We start from the raw sequence: 21,979 nt of genomic DNA on the forward strand, positions 1-21,979 counted from the left end.
TAAAATACACATACACAAACATATTATACATATAATACTAATATACATATAATACTTCTAACATATATATATATACATATATACATTTAATTACATATTATTATATAATCTAATATAAATACATATACATATATATACTAATATACATATAAATATATATACATTTAATATAAACAACAACAACAAAATACATACATACACAAATACAACATATATAATAACAACACAATAATACATATATAATAATATACAATAATACATATTATTATATAAAAACATACATACATACATATAATTATTACACATATACTCAATATATAATATTATATATATATATAGTAATACATAACACATATTAATACATATACTATAAATACATATAATATACACACACACACACATATTATTATAAATATAAAACACAACATACAACAATACACACATTATCATAATAAATAATTAACACACACACACACACACATATACATAACACTACTAACAACATATTACATACAAATACATTAATACAATATATATACACACACACATACATTCTAATATTATTACATATACATATAATAATATTATAAAATACATACATATATTATTATTATTATACACATAAATATACAAACACACACATACATATGTAATATTACACACATATATAATACACACAACATACATATATATTAATATATATATTAAAACACAATAATATACAATATTAATATACAACACATTATTATTATATATAATTTATACAACATATATACCAAAATTATATTAATATACACACTAATATATATAAACATACATAAAAAAATACATATTATATATATACATAATATTATTATACATAACATATAAAAAACATATAATATACAATAAAAACATACATATAATATATATATACAAAAAATATTATAATAATATTATATATAAAATATTATTATTATATATATACTATAATACAAAATAACAAATACATATAAATATTAATAATATATATACATAATCTATTAAAATATACATACATACATACATATTAATATTACATACATATATTAAACATACATATACATATACATACATATATAATATATATATATACATATATATATATACATATATACATATATATATACATATAGATTAATATACATATATATATATATATATATATATATATATATATATATATATGGAGAGAAAGGAGAGAGAGAGAGAGATGGACAGAGAGAGAGAGAGATGGAGAGAGAGAGAGAGAGAGATGGAGAGAGAGAGAGGAGAGAGGAGGAAGAGAGAGAGAGAGAGAGATGGAGAGAGAGAGAGAGAGAGAGAGAGAGATGGAGAGGAGAGAGAGAGAGATGGAGAGAGAGAGAGAGTGGAGAGAGAGAGAGAGAGAGAGAGAGAGAGAGAGATGGAGAGAGAGAGAGAGAGATGGAAGAGAGAGAGAGTATATATAATGGAGAGGAAGGAGCATGGAGGGGTCACAAACAGCAAATCCAAAGCCACAACCTGAACCACCACCAGCCGGGGGTGGCAGCCCAGCAGCCCAGGATTTAGATGGTAGGCCTCCAGAAAACTGGACGGGCCAGTTCAGGTCCCCCGCATTCAGACAGCCACACACTATCAACGCTAAGACACCACTGGCCTTGCTGGGTGTGGGAGAGGGGGGCTACAGGAGGTCTTGATGGGGAGAGGGGGGCCCGGAGGTCCTGGATGGGGAGAGGGGGGCCACGGGAGGTCTCTGATGGGGAGAGGGGGGGCTACGGGAGGTCTTGATGGAGAGAGGGGGGCCACGGAGGTCTTGGATGGGGAGAGAGGGGGGGCCACGGGAGGTCTTGATGGGGGAGAGAGGGGGCCACGGAGGTCTTGGATGGGGAGAGAGGGGGCTACGGGAGGTCTTGATGGGGAAGAGAGAGGGGGGCCGGGAGGTCTTGATGGGGAAGGAGAGGGGGGGCTACGGGAGGTCTGGATGGGGAGAGAGGGGGCACGGGAGGTTTGAGTGGGGAGAGGGGCTACGGGAGGTCTTGATGGGGAGAGGGGGCCATGGAGGTCTTGGATGGGGAGAGGGGGCCACGGAGGTCTTGGATGGGAGAGAGGGGGGGCGGGAGGTCCTGATGGGGAGAGGGGTGACGGGAGGTCTCGCTGGATGGGGAGAGGGGGCTACGGGAGGTCTTGGATGGGGAGAGAGGGGGGTTACGGAGGTCTTGGATGGGAGAGAGGGGGGTACGGAGGTCTTGGATGGGGGCCACGGGAGGTCTTGATGGGGAGAGAGGGGGCTACGGGAGGTCTTGGATGGGGAGAGTGGGGGGCACGGGAGGTCTTGGATGGGGAGAGGGGGGGCTACGGAGGTCTTGGATGGGGGAGGAGGGGGGGCTACGGAGGTCTTGGATGGGAAGAGGGGGGCTACGGAGGTCTTGATGGGGAGGCACGAGGTCTTGGATGGGGAGAGAGGGGGAATGGAGGTCTCGAGAGGGGCACGGAGGTCTTGGATGGGGAGAGAGGGGCCAGGGAGGTCTTGATGGAGAGGGGGCACGGAGGTCTTGGATGGGGCACGGGAGGTCTTGGATGGGAGAGGGGCACGGAGGTCTGGAGGGGAGAGGGGGTACGGGAGGTTGGAGGGAGAGGGGGGCACGGAGGTCTTGGATGGGGAGAGAGGGGGCAAGTGGAGGTCTTGGATGGGGAGAGGGGGCATGGGAGGTCTTGGATGGGAGAGGGGGGCTGGGAGGTCTTGGATGGGGAGAGAGTGGGGATGGGAGGTCTTGGATGGGGAGTGAGGGGGAGGGGTTTGAGGGAGAGAGGGGGCTACGGGAGGTCTTGGATGGGGGAGAGAGGGGCAATGGAGGTCTTGGATGGGGGAGAGAGGGGCTATGGGAGGTCTTGGATGGGGAGAGAGGGGGGCCATGGAGGTCTTGATGGAGAGGGGGGCAGGGAGGTCTTGATGGGGAGAGAGGGGGGCATGGAGGTCTTGGATGGGGGGAGGGGGGGGCACGGAGGTCTTGGATGGGGAGAGGGGGCTAGGAGGTCTTGGATGGGGGAGAGGGGTCATGGAGGTCTTGGATGGGGAGAGGGGGGTTAAGTGGAGGTCTTGGATGGGAGAGAGGGGGCCAAATGGGAGGTCTTGGATGGGGAGAGGGGCAATGGGAGGTCTTGATGGGGAGAGGGGGGGCAGTGGAGGTTCTGGATGGAGAGAGGGGGGCTAGGGAGGTCTTGATGGGAGAGGGGGGGCAATGGAGGTCTTGATGGGGAGAGAGGGGGGCTATGGGAGGTCTTAGTGGAGAGAGGGGGGTGGGAGGTCTTGGATGGGGAGAGAGGGCCGGAGGTCTTGTGATGGGAGAGAGGGGGCTATGGGAGGTCTTGATGGGGGAGAGGGGGGTACGGGAGGTCTCGGATGGGGAGAGGGGGGGGCAGGGAGGCTGGATGGGGAGAGAGGGGCAGGGGAGGTCTTGGATGGGGAGAGGTGGGGTACGGGAGGTCTTGATGGGGAGAGAGGGGGGCTGTGGAGGTCTTGATGGGGGAGGGGGGGCCGGGAGGTCTTGGATGGGGGAGAGGGGGGGCTACGGGAGGCGGATGGGAGAGGGGGTAGAAGGGATGGGGAGGGGTACGGAGGTCTTGATGGGGAGAGGGGGGGGTACGGAGGTTTGGATGGGGGAGGGAGGGGTGGGGTGAGGGAGGGCTGGTGGGGGATGGAGGTTGATGGAGTGGGGGATGGAGGTCTGGATGGGGGGGGGGAGGGGTGGGGGGGGCTACGGGAGGTCTTGATGGGGGAGAGGGGCTACGGGAGGTCTTGATGGGGGAGAGGGGGGCTACGGGAGGTCTTGGATGGGGGGAGGAGGGGGCTACGGGAGGTCTTGATGGGGGAGGGCGGCCGAAGCAGGATGGTAACCCTCACTAGTAACCAGCATTTAAATGTCCTCCCTCCTGCTCCTCGCAAGTTCTTGCTGAATTTAAATGGAAACAAGCTGCTTTGCTTCTGCGTTTCATATTGGCTGACAGCTACAGTCTGGGTCAGTCTGCGTGAGCTAGGCTGGAAAAGCTTGCACGCCAACGTCCTTCATTTCATTGGATCACTTGCTGGTGACGATGCAGCCTGTGGGCGGGCTTAAGAGTCCACACGGGGGTAGAAGCCGCTGATTGGCTGAGAAGCTTTCACTCAAAGCTTCCTCGGGCTGCTTATTGGATGAACTGCTAGAATCTGCGTCAAAATGGGCGGGCCGGACCTAAAATGCCCAATGGTAGCGCTGGTGGTAGCAGGGCGTTCTGAACTCTATAGAGAGCCAAAGTCCCCTTCCTGTGGACCTCATGGGACCTAAACTCGAAAAAATATGAGCAGTAGTGAACGGGGAGAAGCAAATTATTTTTGATCCCGTTTTGAATTGAGCCATGGATTACACATATGATGTTCATCAATTTAAACAATAATTTTTCAACCGAAGAAAGTCCTAGTTAGTCAGTAGGGTTTGTCGAAAGTACCATCGTAGTTTAGTGTGAAAGACGGCCCAGTGGACTACATCTCCCAGTGGACTACATCTCCCAGTGGACTACATCTCCCAGTGGACTACATCTCCCAGTGGACTACATCTCCCATCTCAGACAATCTAACCTCACCTAGCTTGATGCTCGGCTTGCTCGTTAGCTAGCTAGCTTAGCTCTGTTCCACATCACATGTAACGTTATCTTAACTTCTGGGTTTTATCAGTCAAGTGTTTTCAGCAGAGAAGTAAAAGAACGCGAGAGATCCTGATCATTAGAGTAACGTTACATCCTGGTACTATACACACACACACACACACACACACACACACACACACACACAGACAGACAGACAGACAGACAGACAGACAGACACACACACACACACACAGACACACACACACAAACAGACACACACACACAGCACACAAACAAACAGACACACACACACAGACAGACACACACACACACACACACACACACACACACAGACACACACACAGACACACACACACAGACACACACACACAGACAGACAGACAGACAGACAGACAGACACAGACACACACAGACACACACACACAAACAGACACACACACAAACACACACACACACAGAGACAGACACACACACACACACACACACAGAACACACACAGACACAAACACACAGACACAAACAAGACACACACACACACAGACAGACACACACACACACACACACAGACACACACACAGACACAAACAGACACACACACACAGACAGACACACACACACAAACAGACACACACACACACAGACACACACACACACACACAAACAGACACACACACACACAGACACACACACACAGACACAAACAAACAGACACCACACACACACAGCACACACACACAGACAGACACACACACACACACACACACAAACAGACACACACACAACAGACACAAACAGACACACACACACACAGACACAAACAGACACACACACACACACACACACACACACAGACACAAACAAACAGACACACACACACAAACAACACACACACAAACAAACACACACACACACAAACAGACACACACACACACAGACACACACACACACAGACACAAACAACAGACACACACACACAAACAGACACACACACACAGACAACACACACACACACACACAAACAACACACACACACACAGACACAAACAAACAGACACACACACACAGACAGACACACACACACACAGACACACACACACAAACAGACACCACACACACAGACACACAAACAAACAACACACACACACAGAGACACAAACAGACACACACAAACAGACACAAACACAATACACACACAGACAGCACACACACACACACACACACACACACAAACAGACACACACACACACAGACACACACACAAACAGACACACACAGACACAAACAAACAGACACACACACACAGACAGACACACACAACACACAGACACACACACACAAACAGACACACACACACAGACACAAACAAACAGACACACACAAACAGACACACACACACACACACAGACATCGTAGCTTCAGACAGATGTCATCCATGAAGTTTGTAGTCTTTCTAATTATGTATTTTCACAGTTTCATTTCAACAGTTTAACAATAAACTGAGACTTTCTTCGGTTGAAAATAATGTTTTAAATTGACCGAACATCATATGTGTAATCCATGGCTCAATTCAAACTCCTGTTCATATTTTTGAAAGATAAGTCCCATGGACCGGAAGTAGAAGGGCGGGACTTCGGCTCTCTATGGGGAACTCACTTTATTCCTTTTACCTGTTCCACTGTTAAAAAATAGCGAGCAACTTGGTGGGCGTTATCCTGGTAATTTCTCCGTGTGAGCGGGTTGAAATGCGTGAAGGCGCGGAGACCTGAGAGCGTATGTGTTTTATATTTTAAATGTGTAATCACTTGAGCCACGGTGAAACGTTGTTTTGTGTCTATGGTTGAAATGACAATAAAACACAGTCGTTGAGTTGATCGTCTCACTGTCTGTCTGTCTGTCTGTCTGTCTGTAAACGGTTGGGAGTAGACGTTAAAGCAGCGGAGCAACTGCATTCTGGGATTTGGTGTCTTTCATCCTCATGAGCCAAAACACATTTTCTGGCTTTTCCTCAGCCTAGAAGCCACCAATTTTGATTTTTTTCATATTTCTCCTACATAAGTGACCCAATTTAAAGATATATTCATCTTTCCAACGGTGAAATATCCCATTAACACTGCAACGTTCATTATTCTGTCTTTCTAAGTATATATAAGTGGGCAGGCTCGGTCATTAGAGAAATAGATCACAGGATTGGGCTGTTTTTCCATCTTCAGTGTGGAAGATTACAACCTTTCTAACTTAGTAAATTCCTGCAGCCTTACTTTTGAAGCGTAGCGTGACCAACTCCACCGAGCCTGAGACGCTTCTGCCTGAGGCTGCTGCATGTCAGGGGCAGGGGTGGATGAGTGTTGATTGGATAGTACTTGTATAACATCTAGCCAATCAGATGGTGTTGTGGGCGGAGCATTGAGTGAGACTCAGGTGTGAGAGAAACGGAGGTAGAGACACAGAGCTGTAGCACTTTTTAATTAATTAATAAGTTATTGGTAAAAATAAAACACAGATACAGATAATTTGCAAATAGACAATTATCTGCCCTGATAATTGGCCAGGCTGATAATGAGTTGACCCCTAAAGTAGATGTTTAGGCTGCTTGCAGCAGTTCCTCTCAGGAGTTTGTTACAACATTCAAATCATTCTGTGTTCGCATAGAAAGTCAAAGCAGCGTTGGAGGGAGTATTCAGATCCTTCTCTGGAAATGAACTAGTGACTAAATGTGTCTCAATACAGCTCTTCTCTCTGTAGGACATGGATGTTTATATATATGGATATTAAGTGTAATAAACTAAAGTAAAAGTACCAATACCACACTGTCAAACTACAATAATACGAGATAAAGTCCTGCATTGAAAATGTTACTTTAATAAAAGTATTTAATTATAATCCAGAAAATGAACTTGCTCCAACACACACAGTCCTCAACCCCTACTGGCAAATGTATGACGATGGTCAAGGACCCTGGCGCAGGTTTCAACCAAAGAGGGGTACCCTTGGTGTTATTTTTGACGAGGGGTCCGGCCAGATAGACATTCATGTTATTCCCTCACCGGCAAATACCGAGAAAGAAAAAACACCCCCACCCCTTAACTCAAAAATCTGTGACAGTTATTATTGGTATTTTTAGCCCAATAACCGCTGTTTTAATCAACATTATTCAGCGAGATATTATCATGGTTTATATGTATTTATTTTAATGTTATTATTTCGGTCTATTTCGGCCAGGGAAGCTGGGTTGCTTTTTTGTTGATTTATATTTTTTAAACTATAACGCTACATCTATCAACATTTATTTAGATGTTATCATGGTATTCATTTCTTTACTTTAATAATATTATTTCGGTCTTATTACCGGTGAAATATTACAGTATATTCTGTAATTAGAACATTACGATATGACCCGAGCTGGACGCATTCAAAGCCGATATCCCACAATGCAATGCGGCCGTTCATTTCAAAGAATCGGGCAGCGATCAGCTGGTCTTTAACGCCAGGATCGCTTCAATATACATATATACAGTCAGTGGTCAGTATCACTTCAATATACATATATACAGTCAGTGGTCAGTATCACTTCAATATACATATATACAGTCAGTGGTCAATATCACTTCAATATACATATATACAGTCAGTGGTCAGTATCACTTCAATATACATATATACAGTCAGTGGTCAGTATCACTTCAATATACATATATACAGTCAGTGGTCAGTATCACTTCAATATACATATATACAGTCAGTGGTCAGTATCACTTCAATATACATATATACAGTCAGTGGTCAGTATCACTTCAATATCCATATATACAGTCAGTGGTCAGTATCACTTCAATATCCATATATACAGTCAGTGGTCAGTATCACTTCAATATACATATATACAGTCAGTGGTCAGTATCACTTCAATATACATATATACAGTCAGTGGTCAGTATCACTTCAATATACATATATACAGTCAGTGGTCAGTATCACTTCAATATACATATATACAGTCAGTGGTCAGTATCACTTCAATATACATATACACAGTCAGTGGTCAGTATCACTTCAATATCCATATATACAGTCAGTGGTCAGTATCACTTCAATATCCATATATACAGTCAGTGGTCAGTATCACTCAATATACATATATACAGTCAGTGGTCAGTATCACTTAATATACATATATACATCAGTGGTAAGTATCACTTAATATACATATATACAGTCAGTGGTCAGTATCACTTCAATATCATATATACAGTCAGTGGTCAGTATCACCAATATACATATATACAGTCAGTGGTCAGTATCACTTCAATATACATATACATATATACAGTCAGTGGTAAGTATCACTTCAATATACATATACATATATACAGTCAGTGGTCAGTATCACTAATATACTATACATATATACAGTCAGTGGTCAGTATCACTAATATACAATATACAGTCAGTGGTAAGTATCACTTCAATATACATATATACAGTCAGTGGTAAGTATCACTTCAATATCCATATATACAGTCAGTGGTCAGTATCACTTCAATATACATATACACATATACAGTCAGTGGTAAGTATCACTTCAATATACATATATACAGTCAGTGGTCAGTATCACTCAATATCCATATATACAGTCAGTGGTCAGTATCACTCAATATACATATATACAGTCAGTGGTAAGTATCACTTAATATACATATATACAGTCAGTGGTCAGTATCACTTCAATATCCATATATACAGTCAGTGGTCAGTATCACTTCAATATACATATATACAGTCAGTGGTCAGTATCACTTCAATATACATATATACAGTCAGTGGTCAGTATCACTTCAATATACATATATACAGTCAGTGGTAAGTATCACTACAATATACATATATACAGTCAGTGGTCAGTATCACTTCAATATCCATATATATACAGTCAGTGGTCGAGTATCACTTCAATATACATATGCCATGGTAGTATCAATAAACATACACATATACAGTCAGTGGTAAGGTAAGCAATCACTTTTAGATTTGACAGCTCTACTCACTGTATGAAGAAACCAATGCTGGAGTGTTATTTGGTGTTTCTGAACTTGTATTTTGGCTAGCCTTCTGTTATAATACTGTGATGATGGGCAGGTTAATTCCCGAAAAGCACTAAATTGGGGTTCCATTACAGTGAGTATTAACTGGGTAGTAGTATTGTGTACTGTGGTTACGATACTAGAGGAATCTCATGTGGTTACATTTGACTGCAAAGAAACTTCTCATGCTGACACATGCCAATACATTTAATTGAATGTTATGTACAGGTGCTGAACAAATCCTAATAGATGAACATTATGTAATGTCTGTGTGTTATGATAGCAAGGTATGGCATCTCTCGATGGCAAGGGAATTATAATGGAAAAGTATGGTAGTAATGAACTGCAATGGACGAATTCCTCACAAGGAGTGATTTGTTCACCATGTTCAGCAATGAAAACTTTCTATGAGCTAATCTGGGAATAAATAATATGAGATAGGAAATCAACAAAAAGCAGCTCAAAGGTGTGACACAATTATTACCTTATCCAACTCTAATGTAAAGCCAGTGTATGGAATTTTAAATGCTGGCAACTTAACTGTGGGCACAAGATGGATTACAAAATTGTCTTAGGTATCAACAATGAGGAGAGATATGAGCCACCACCCCAAAAAAATGTTGGATGACAATACTTCTCCATTTCTCAAATTTCTCTGGTGTTTCCACATTATGTCCCCAAAGGCTGCTGATACATTAAATGTGATAAAGAGGGAAGTGAATTTTTTGTTTGAAGTTTTTGTACAGTCATTAAAAGTGGTCAGGGGATGGAAGCCTACTACCTACTTTGGTGATCCCCTGACTTTCCCCATATAGTGCCACAGTAGGGGTTTACATGTGTTTGGTAGTGGTAAAAATGCCCCATTGGATGGGATAGGCATACAATTTGTTACAGACATTCATGGTTCCCAGATAATGTATCCTAATTGACTTTGGTGATGCGTCTGACATGGTTTCTTCTAGCAACAAACAGAGGTTGACAATTTGTCTTTACCGTTAAAATGTCTTTTAAAAGATATTGAACAGATTTCCAATGGAAATTTGTTACAGACATCCATTCCCCCTTGGAATGAATTGTAGTAACTTTGTCATGTAGCACCACCATCAATTCAAAACAGTAATTTGTCCAGTGCTTTGTATTGGCATGCTGTAGTTGCTTTTTGTTTGCATTATTGCAGTTAATTGGTCATAAACCAAAGAGAAAAGAGCATAAGGATGGGTGGGTGCATCTTAGTGTATTCTGAAATCTCTCTTCTTAATTCTGTTCATATAGTGTTTAGTTTTGCTCATACCCTGTAGCAGTCCTAGGACTGCTACGATATGACCTAAAATCAAAATCACGATTAATTGCACATTTTACCTCAAAACGATAAATTAACGATAATTAATCACGTTGTTCTAAATCCTTTTTCTGAAACCAAAAATGTTTGCAGACGACAGACACTTTTTGTGTTGCTCAGTTGGACTCGATGTTTGAGTTATTCTCCATTATGCTTTGCACAGCTGACCGGTCCGGGTGAGGAGTCCCATGACTACACGTGGTAGAATGTTTTAAGGAGAAAGTTGGCTATCAACAGGAATAAATTATCGAAATTATCATCATGGGAAAAATAGCGTCGATAACGAAGCTTGAAATTTCGATGTCGAATTTTCGATTAATTGTCCAGCCCTATATAGTCCTCAATTGTTTGGCCTATTTATATTTATTATTTGTTTGATGTGGAGGGGGTGCCTGACTGGCACCTCTTCAATTCAAAGTGTCAAACCCAATACACCATGTGAAACCAAAAGTCAACATTGACTTATTTTAACTTGCATAACATACCTAGCCTAAACCAAACCAAATAGTTAAAGTTAACCACGTTTTCCAAAACTGTGATTGAGAATGCAGTTTAGTTGTATGAGAACACTTGTTTTAAGGAGACAGGGGTTGAAATAACTGGACTATTGATTGGGGTTTGGAAGAAACGTACAGAGTTTCAGAAGATAATTCCATGTTTATCCAGAGAAGAATGGGGTGTGGTAATTAGGTCAAAAAGTGGCCTGCAGTTTTTTAAGTGCCGCTTAAGGTTGCCTTGTCATTCACGCTGGACACAGGTTTAATGGGGGATTAAGCACGTTTTCTCACTTTCTTGTTGTTTTGATCACCTTGTGCATTTATCTGCTATTGGCACAATCATGCAAATGTATTTAAAGAGATACTGTAGATAGGTTCTCCAATTTACAGCAAACAAACTTTGAATAACAAATAACAGTTTGAACGTGTTTTGTACTGCTGCAGAATCACGGTATGCACATCACCAAGGTCACAGGAACATATGGATTCTTCATCTGTTTTCTCCATCAAAACCTCTCATAACACATCTAACTCAGTGCACATCAACAACAAATAGACAATTTGTGCGGAAATATAGTTTCCGTTCGAATAGCAGACATTCGCTTATGATGAGTTAATTAGCATCCCCGTGAAAGTTTATGGCTGACCTTCAGAAAACTCAACTTCTGAACACACACACCTACACATACACATTTCATATACCAGGCTGTCAGAAGTTATTTCTTAGCATATTCATTCTATTCATGCAAATTCAACAGCTCACAAAATTAAATATACAATAAAGATTAATGTAAAAGCACAAACAGGGAAACACATTTGTGTGTAGCCTTTGTAGTGTAAATAAGTTGGTTATGGATAACCTATGGGCACACCAGCATATTAGGGTTAAAGTATAAACCTAACAGAAAAAGGCAAGTATAAAGCAAAGGTAAGTATAAACCAGTTATTATTATCTCTTTACACATTGCTCTGGAACAATTTTAGAAATCTGAGTTTGTTCTGAACATTTTGATATGAAATGCATGGGATCAAGGTTATATTCCAAAACCCCCAAAAGGAGAATTCAAGAAGATATCTAAAAAAATGCCCTTAGGCGTCAGAGGATTAAAAAGAAAACTGCCAAAACTGACATCTCTCTGTTGTATTAGATGGAATGAAATTGGACAGGTGTACCTTTTTAAAAACAGCTAAATCATACCAAGAAGGAAGAGCAGAAAGAACTTGTTTCTAATGAATAGAATAACCTGTGTCCAATGCAATTACATGTATTCATATGCAGTACAAGTAAACATGAGTTTCGAAGCAAGTACTTAGCAAAGGGAAACGTAGCAGCTCAGCTAACCTTTGCTCCTGTAGTTACGTGGATTCGAACAGTCGATGTAGAGATTCCACACCCCTCATCTGTTTGTAATTCTTTGTTTCCCTGATTTGAAGTAAATACAAATTAAAAAATCATGCGTCTTTTGTATACACAGAAACAGGTGTTATCCCATGCAGCTGCAGCCGTTTTGTCTTTATAAATAAATAAATCAAAAACATACCTGGGGAAAGGCGCACTTAACAAGATAGAGAGAGAAAGAAAAAGAGAAGCTGCACTAAACTTATTTTTGATTATGGTCCTTTCAGGCCAAATAAAGCACATTTCTGAAACACCTCCCACACCTCTTCTAGTTCCTAGCACACCTTTCTTTAACTTTTCTGTCTGTCTCTTTATCCGTTTTAATTATCCTGCCTCCTCATGTTCATAGTATAAATGCACCATCAGAATAAATTCCTGTTTCAAGTTGAAATCGAAACATTTCATTGACACTTGTCTCCAGAAAGTCCATTTTTCCTGTCAATATGAAGACAAAAAGCACTCCATCCTTAATTGAAAATTGAAAAGCTCTTTGCCTGAAATGAGTTTCTGCACATTTCATGAATTATTGAAACGAATGAAGAGATGGAGGTAAAGTGGACCAACATGTTGGATCTTTGCTACTAGCAAAAAGAAAAAACCTTTGCAGCTGCTCAGATCTGAATGCTTTCCTATTCCCGCTGTCAAGTGGCCGAAATATATTTAATTAATTAGATGTTTTGTGCCCAAGCCTAACCACTCTCTGTTTTTCATTAAACTGTGAGCCAATTGCCATATTATTTCCTTCTGTTTCTTCGGCGCGTGAGACAAATGGACATTTCCAGCTGAAACCAATCCAACCTTTCTGTCTTTGAGACCAAAAATGTTTCAGTGTGGCGATAATGCTGCTTAAAGGCAAAGATCCCCATTTCACCTAATTGTTTCTGTAATTGTAATTGTAATTGTTTTCTCTCTGGAAGGTGCAGTTGTGTCAGTTGGGTTCCTATAACTCTCTGGGTGAACTGCCTCTTTTATGCCAATAAATTCTATGGTGCTGCAAAATGAGAGGAAGTGTTTCCAGTTTCCACTGTCCTGGAGACAAAGTCACATTCATTTTCTGCATAGTCAGTGTTAGGTGATTGGCAGCTGGAGCACTTATAAGGCCTGGATGGACATTAAACTTGTTGAATTGTGTGTATAAAAGATGAGTTACTCCATTGGCAAATATCTGGTTTGAAAAAGTCAAAAGGCACCTTAAAAACATCAGGAGAGAAGTTAACTTCAACTCTAAAGATACATTTCTGTGCGAAACATCCAATCACCAAGGTGAGCATTAGCTAACGTTTATGATTTGTAGTAACCCAGTAACACATTCAGCAGCTTATCAGTTTGTTTTTGTCAATTTTGGAGGAATTCTGCAATGGTGGTGCGACCTCTTATTACCAATTGCAATGTTGACACATATTTTAATTTGATACAATTCCAAATGCAAATGTTAGAGGCCCCTGAGGGGTATTATGTGATTGTATCTAAAGCCCTCTGCAATACCAAAGTAATGGAGAGAAAAAACACATTGCCTGAGAATCTTAGGGAACGTTCCATTACCCATACTACCATACTATTTACTTTGCCAGAAAAATATTTAGTATGTTTTAATACATAGTGGGCCTAATTTAATAACCCTAAGCGCCAGTTTTACGCTCGCGTCTGTTATCTGCGAGTTCGGTAATAAGCGCCCGCTATGCTTCCACATTTTGCGTAGTATTTATCAACCCATTGGCACCAGCAATCACGCGTCTTTCTCCCCCACTAGACCGTAGTGCGCTGTAGCAAAGCGGTACATGTGCTATGATACGGCTGAGTGCAGACTACGATATTCCCACAGCTGATGCTATGACTGTTTGAAATGATCCTGATGCCAATATTTGTAATGTAGCGGAGTTTAACAACTGCTGGAATGGGATGTGAACACTGAGTGGGAGATTCAATTTCATCTTTGATTTCTTCCAGTAACTCTAATATTGCATGGCTGCTTGATCTGTAACGCTAAATGATGTTGTGTTCACTGACAAAGTGTGATTCTTGCGTTAAAAATATTTTCAGCCTCGCCTATGTTGCCGTCTTGCTCAAATTACTGTTGCCATTTCACCAGCGGCATAAAGGTCTTACGAAACTTCGATTCCGGCTGGTTTAGACCTGCTTTTAAGAGGCGGAGAATTTCCCCCGCCAGAATAGAGTGGCGCTCTTACTGACAGTCTTTTTGTAAACACCACGGAATATATAATTAGGTGCACTTTTGCGCTTATCCTCCCACCTTTTTGGGTGGAACTCCCACTTCCCCGACCCTCCCACGACCGCATATTGAAAGCAACTTGTCTCTTCGCTCATGTGGCACAATATGCGATTTTACCAAGTCGCCCTGTTTGTAAATAGCCCACATCCGGTTACGTCCGTCTTTCCCCGCGACCAATTAAGCCGCAGAGCGAGGCAAATGTATGAGGGCACGTCAGGGACATTATTCAGAATTACCTCGCGCACACACTACTGAAACAGCTCTCACACATACAAAGTGAAACGCCGTAGCTCTCAACACATACAAGTTGAAACGTCTTATATATACTACTGAAACGGCTCTCACACATAAAGTGAAATGCTCTTATATATACTACTGAAGCGGCTCTCACACATACAAAGTGAAAGCACCACGCTCTCCACACATACAAGTGAAATTCTGCCTTATATGTACTACTAAAACGCTTTCACACATAAGTGAAATGCTCTTATATATACTACTGAAACCGCTCTCACATACAAGTGAAATGCTCTTATATATACTACTGAAACGGCTCTCACACATACAAGTTGAAACGGCTCTTATATATACTACTGAAACGGCTCTCACACATACAAAGTGAAACACAGCGCTCTCCACACATACAAATTGAAATGCTCTTATATACACTACTGAAACGGCTCTCACACATACAAATTGAAGCGGCTCTTATATACACTACTGAAACGGCTCTCACACATACAAAGTGAAACGGCTCTTCTATATACTACTGAAACGGCTCTCACACATACAAAGTGAAACGTTCTTATATACACTACTGAAACGGCTCTCACACATACAAATTGAAACGCTCTTATATATACTACTGAAACGGCTCTCACACATACAAATTGAAGCGACTCTTATATATACACTACTTGAAACACTCTCACATACAAAGTGAAATGCTCTTATATACACTACTGAATGCTCTCACACATACAAGTGAAACGGCTCAACACATACAAATTGAAACGGCTCTTATATATACTACTGACGCTCTCACACATACAAGTGAAAGCGTCTTATATATACTACTGAAACGGCTCTCCACACATACAAAGTGAAACACTCTTATATTATACTACTGAAACGCTCTCACACATACAAGTGGGGAAATGTGCTTATATACACTACTGAAACGCTCTCACACATACAAAGTGAAACGGCTTACACACAAACAAGTGAAACTTTATATATACTACTGAAACGGCTCTACACATACAAGTGAAATGCTCTTATATATACTACTGAAGCGGCTTTCTAACACAAAGTGAAATGCTCTTATATATACTACTGAAACGGCTCTACACATACAAAATTGAAGGGCGCGCTTCTCCACACAATAAAGTGAAAAAGATGTTATATAAACTACTAAAGCGGCGCCTACAAGTGAAACGGCTCTTATATATACTACTGGAAACCCTCTCCACGCGCAATACTGAACTGCTCTCATAAACGCGTACTGGAAACACTCTCATAAACACTACTGACGCTCTCATAAACACTACTGAAACGGCTCTCACGCACAATGCTGAACTGCGGCTTAAACTATAAATGCTGCTGAAACGGCTCTCATAAACCGCTACTAAAAAGCTCTCACACATCACAAAGTGAACCGCATCATATATATATTTTCATGTTTTTAATGCTGCTTCCACCGGGACACTATGGTGGCTCGGCATCAATAATAATAATTAATGAATATATATAATATTTATATATATTAACAATGTGCAATAACTACTGTGCAATACCATTCCATATTCATCGTGCAATATATTGCCTATGTGCAACTGCTGCTGATGCTACTATTTCTGTTATCTATTGTTTGTGGATTCTTACTGTTTTTCTCTTGTACATAGTGTTTTTATTTGTTATTTATTATTGTCCTACTCTTACTGTTTTGTTATACTGTTTTTTCTTCTATCCACTTTGCTGCTGTAACACTGGACTTTTCCCCTTTATTGGGACAAATATAGGAATATCTTATTTTATCTTTTCACCTGATTACATAAAGGGTGCATACACATACCACATAGCTAATAATAAATATACAAGATACAGCTTATGACAACGTGCCTTCCAATTCAGATTACATACGTCCTATATAACATCATACAGAAACTGTTCTTAATGTTTTTATCTGGAGATACATATAAGTATGAGCATTTTTCAGATTTCCAGTCCAACAACCGACGTTAGTTAACGTTACGTTCTCTGTCGCCAGAGAGCTTGATTGACAGCGGTGGTGCGTGTTATGGCGAATCAACACATGGCTCATTTGAATATTAAAATTAGCAGGTCCACGACAAAGAAATGTAACCAATGAAATTACTTATTTTGACACGGCTTTTTTGACACACATTTTAGCCAATAAGTATTAAACTAACAAGTTAATCTGTCAAAAGGTGGACCTTTTTGTTATTTTATCAAAAGTGAAGTCAAGTCATTTTATAGCACATTTAAATGAACAACAGTTGACCCAAAGTGCTTTACAGGTAGAGCAGGGAGGGCATAAACAGTATACCTTAAAAGATACATTAATCAAGTAAACAAGGTACCATGAATACATTTTGGCAAAAGTAGAATCAAATAAAGTAACATAGAATAAAACAACAATGGAACATTTGTAAATACGAAAGGATAAGAAAAAGATGAGTTCAGTTCATAGCTCTGAATCTTAAAAAACCCAAAAAAACATTAGGAATCAAAGGAATTTAAAGCATAGAAGGTAGAAATGCATCTTCCAGATTTTATTTAAAACTAACAATTGTATTACATAAATTGATCTGGGGTGGGAGGGATTTCCAGAGTTTGGGGGGCTACTACAGAAGACTCAGTCCCCTCTGGTTTTAGGCATGGCGGACAAATGAGTGTCAGGTTTAGCGGACTGTCCAGCCTAAAGCCTGAGGAAAAAAAATAATACACCTTATATATATATATATATATATATATATATATATATATATATATATATATATATATAATATTTCACTATAATGTGAAAGGATTTCACTATAGTGTGTGAGGTGTTTCACTTGGTTATATGAGAGCTTTTCACTATAATGTGTGAAAGGATTTCACTATAGTGTGTGAGAGGTGTTTCAGTAAAACCGAAGGCATTTCAGTCAAAACGGAAGGTGTTTCAGTAAAAACCGGAAGGGCTTCCGTTCAACAAAAATGCGCAATTCACAGCGCGATTCACGTGTTGATCGTCAGCCAAATTGTTCGCAAACACTAATGTCTGCCTAACAGCCTGCAAGCAGCCTAACCGAGGCAGCAGCGTTACTTCACACTGTACTTGCGTCAGCGGAGACCATCAGAACCGTTGCAACTTCAAGCCACGACACACTGGACAAGCACATAGCGTCACTTTCCCCCTCCGGACAGCACAGCAGCATGACACTGCCAACTGCAGCTCCAGTGTGAGCAACGCTTCCAGCTCTTGGACATCAGCCACGAGGTGGAAAGGTAATTATAAATAGTTTTTTTCTAAATTATTGTTTAATCCAACGCAACGCAACAAGGCATGGTAGTGAGCTAAACAGTTAGCTGTTTGTGTCTCCACTACAAAACATGCGCACTACCATGAACCGGACCACTACCACCGCAATAAACCCGAAGGTCCTAAGAGTCTCAGATCTACAGCAAACTTGGCATAGATTCTTGCAGGGGGGCCTAGATAGGTAGACTGTCGAATTAGGTGCATGTAAGTGCCAGCAGCTAACTTAGTATTGTTTGTAGCGTGGTTGCTATGGTAACATACGGCAATGTGCCTCACGTGGTGGTACGTCAGCAGGTAGTAAAATCAGCTGTTCTTCACCTGGTGTGTATTGACTGTATTTTTGGGACTGTAGGAACATTTCACTTCTTGTGTTTTTTAGCAGCAATAAATATACACCAAAAACCAGCATTCCTCTACTAAATGTTTCTTCATCATTTCTGCACTTGCTGTTACACCAAGCATAATCTAATGTTGTTATTGGGCCATATTGGTTGTTTATTGCTAACAAGTGCCATATCTTAAACTAATGTTACTGACTGTTGTTACTGTTGTCTGTTGTTACAGACTGTTACAGTCTGTAAATCCTCTGTTATTTTCTGCAACTTACAACTGGAAAGCAATAATACATTTACCAGTGATGATCTTCACTGCATATTACTGCTGTGATTAAATACATCCTTCATCAGTATTTGGAGTCAAGTACTTTAGTAAAAATACTGATTATAAATAAAACTACTTTTTTATGTATGCCCCCTTTTTTGTCTTAGCTTATTTCTCATCTACAGTACAGGCCAAGTTTTGACACACCTTCTCATTCAATGCGTTATATTATTTATTTTCATGACTATTTACATAATTAGATTCTACTGAAGTCATCAAAACTATGAACGGACACATATGTAATTATGTCCTTAACAAGAAGTGTGAAATAACTGAAAACATGTCGTCTTATATTTTAGATTTCTCAAGTAGCCACACTTTTGCTTTTTTATTAATAAGGGAAATAATTCCACTAATTAACCCTAGAAGGCACACTTGTGAAGGTAAGACCATTTCAAGGTGACTACCTCATGAAGCTCATTGAGAGAACACCAAGGGTTTGCAGGTTATCAAAAGCCAAGGGTGGATACTTTGAGAATCAAAATATAGACATGTTTTCAGTTATTTCCTACTGTTAAATTCTATAATTCCATATGTGACTCATTCATGGTTTGATTCCCGGAGTCTACAATGTAAAATAGTCATAAATAAAGAAACACATTGAATGAGAAGGTAAACTGTACTGTACTGGATCTCAAGCATAGGGAATGACCTTATTGCATATCCCTTTTCACGTTACATTTTATGTCACTCCAGAAACACCAGTCCCATTTCAAGGTGACTGCTGAACTCCTGACCTTGCGATTGTCACCTCAGTTGACAAATTATAACCTTCCATGCCCTGTCCACAGCCTACAATATCTAATAATACGGTCTGTGTTAAAGGGAAGGGGGGCAGACATAGTGGTTTTTCATGGTAGATTTATGGCTGAGAGAAATCACGTATATAAGAGTGTTCAGGGTTGAAGTGATAAAATTGGTAAGATATATTTGACCAAAAACAATATAATGGGTTAAATATCTATTGATAACCACTACCATTATTTACGTAATATTGATAGCGGTGGTGGTTGTTGTATTTGTATTTCCTATAGCAGTATGACAATTGTGAACTGGCTGTTTTCATGTGTTCTGAGTAGTGTGCAAACAAGGTCCAAAATCATGGTTACACAAACATGGACACATCCTTTCTGGTCCTTAGGACTGGGACCACCAGACTGTTTTTAGAAACGATCAGGGGATGGCTTTGGTGAGCACATTCCAGGACGTATAGTGGGAAATGCTCTTTTTTCCTCTTACTTTCACTTATTACATACATTTGCTATATTTTGCATTATTTTAGTATGAAAGGCGTTGTTTTAATCTGCCCCGTTTTTTTGCCCTGTTACAGTTACTGCATTATGTGATAGAATTCAAAAATCAGGTCTTTCTGTATCTGTTTTTCAAATTAAAAATCCCTCTGCAGTTTACATGAAACATTTGCAGCAATATGTTAGGGGAAAACTTTGATTTGCAACATTCCCACATTGCCCTTGAAAGAGTTGGCTACTGTCATCTTGTGAAACATGTATGGAAATTATACAATCCAGTTTTCCCAAATTTGGATGGTCACCTGAAAGGGAAAATCGGTATTTTCACCCTGGACCAAGCAAATTATATTGCTTAATTTATTAGATTAAGTTATTGGATAGGCCATCATCCTTGGCATGCATATTATATTGCAGCTCACTTCTCCATTCATTGTTTTACACCTAGCTTTTATTTGTTTGTGTCAACCACGGCCCTGGTCATCATGTTGGGACCCGGCCTTTAATTGACAGCCAGCTTTTTGTTTGCCGTAATTGGTATTTGACAATAGTGTTTTCCTTTTTTGCCATTTGTTTTGCAGCTATAAGAGAGGGACTGGTTACATTGCTGGCAAAGCCATTGCTGTGAGCTTTGTACATGGCGGTCACCACCCACACCAAAAAACTTCTCTCAGACATAGCTGACACAGAACTCTTGGAAAAAATAAAAAAGGTCAGTTGATAGATTTTGAATGTTATACTGAATTAGTTTACATTAAAAAGGTTCTCTTGTTGTTTCCCCTTTGCGTGAAAAGGAGTATCAGCCCACTTTTTCCATATTATGTTGTAAGTTTGAATGCCACCACTATTCAACGGACAAGTGTGGACAGCAAAGCATATTTCCCCTCTTATTTATCGCATTGTAGCAATGTACAACCCTTGAGGACCTTGAAAAGTCAAATGCACCTTTGCTTGACTACTTGGCCAATGCAGGATGTCTGAGGCTCGCGATGTGCCGATAAGAGAACAGGGATCTGCTGAAATTGTCCATGTTTCAGGTCATCCACAGAGTTCAAAGTCCATTTCAAAGGTATTCAGTGTTAGTTGTTGGTACAGTCAGATCAATCTCAAAAGGAGTCATAATTTTAACCATTGACCAAGCAAGGTGTAAGACCAGTTCACAAAAATCTATTGTGGGTGTAAACAACGGACCATGTGACATGAGTGTACAATTGAATTATGGATTGCACAATTATTCCATGTTGTTTGTACAGATTCGTGAAGGGACTGGAAAACTCTTTTGGGTTCAGGAAAATACTGACATCCAGACAGCTTTCGACCCTGTTCTGCTATGGCTGT

At 40.4% G+C, this 21,979-nt stretch overlaps 1 protein-coding gene across 1 annotated transcript; it reads right to left on the bottom strand.

Annotated features, from left to right (window-relative positions):
- Positions 1 to 1,966: 1,966 nt before the first annotated feature.
- LOC120559087 (proline-rich protein 36-like) lies at positions 1,967 to 21,319 on the bottom strand. Its single transcript, XM_039800509.1, has 3 exons — positions 21,245 to 21,319; positions 3,389 to 3,566; positions 1,967 to 3,189 (listed from the first exon to the last, which is right to left on the bottom strand). Exons 1-3 carry the CDS (start codon positions 21,317 to 21,319, stop codon positions 1,967 to 1,969), a joined length of 1,476 nt encoding a protein of 491 aa, XP_039656443.1.
- Positions 21,320 to 21,979: the final 660 nt, after the last annotated feature.

This window comes from Perca fluviatilis, chromosome 5 (genome assembly GCF_010015445.1).
Source record: "Perca fluviatilis chromosome 5, GENO_Pfluv_1.0, whole genome shotgun sequence".
Classification (NCBI taxonomy): domain Eukaryota; kingdom Metazoa; phylum Chordata; class Actinopteri; order Perciformes; family Percidae; genus Perca; species Perca fluviatilis.

Excerpts from the sequence above, each read along its gene's own strand:
- LOC120559087 (XM_039800509.1), bottom strand. The coding sequence starts at position 21,319 with ATGTCTGAGAGAAGTTTTTTGGTGTGGGTGGTGACCGCCATGTACAAA. Across the intron at positions 3,567-21,244 it reads GCAATGGCTTTGCCAGCAAT|CCCCCCCTCTCCCCCATCCA; the intron begins GTAACCAGTCCC and ends CGCCTCCCGTAG. Across the intron at positions 3,190-3,388 it reads CTCCCCATCCGAGACCTCCC|AACCTCCACTGCCCCCCCTC; the intron begins GTACCCCCCTCT and ends CTCTCCATCCAG.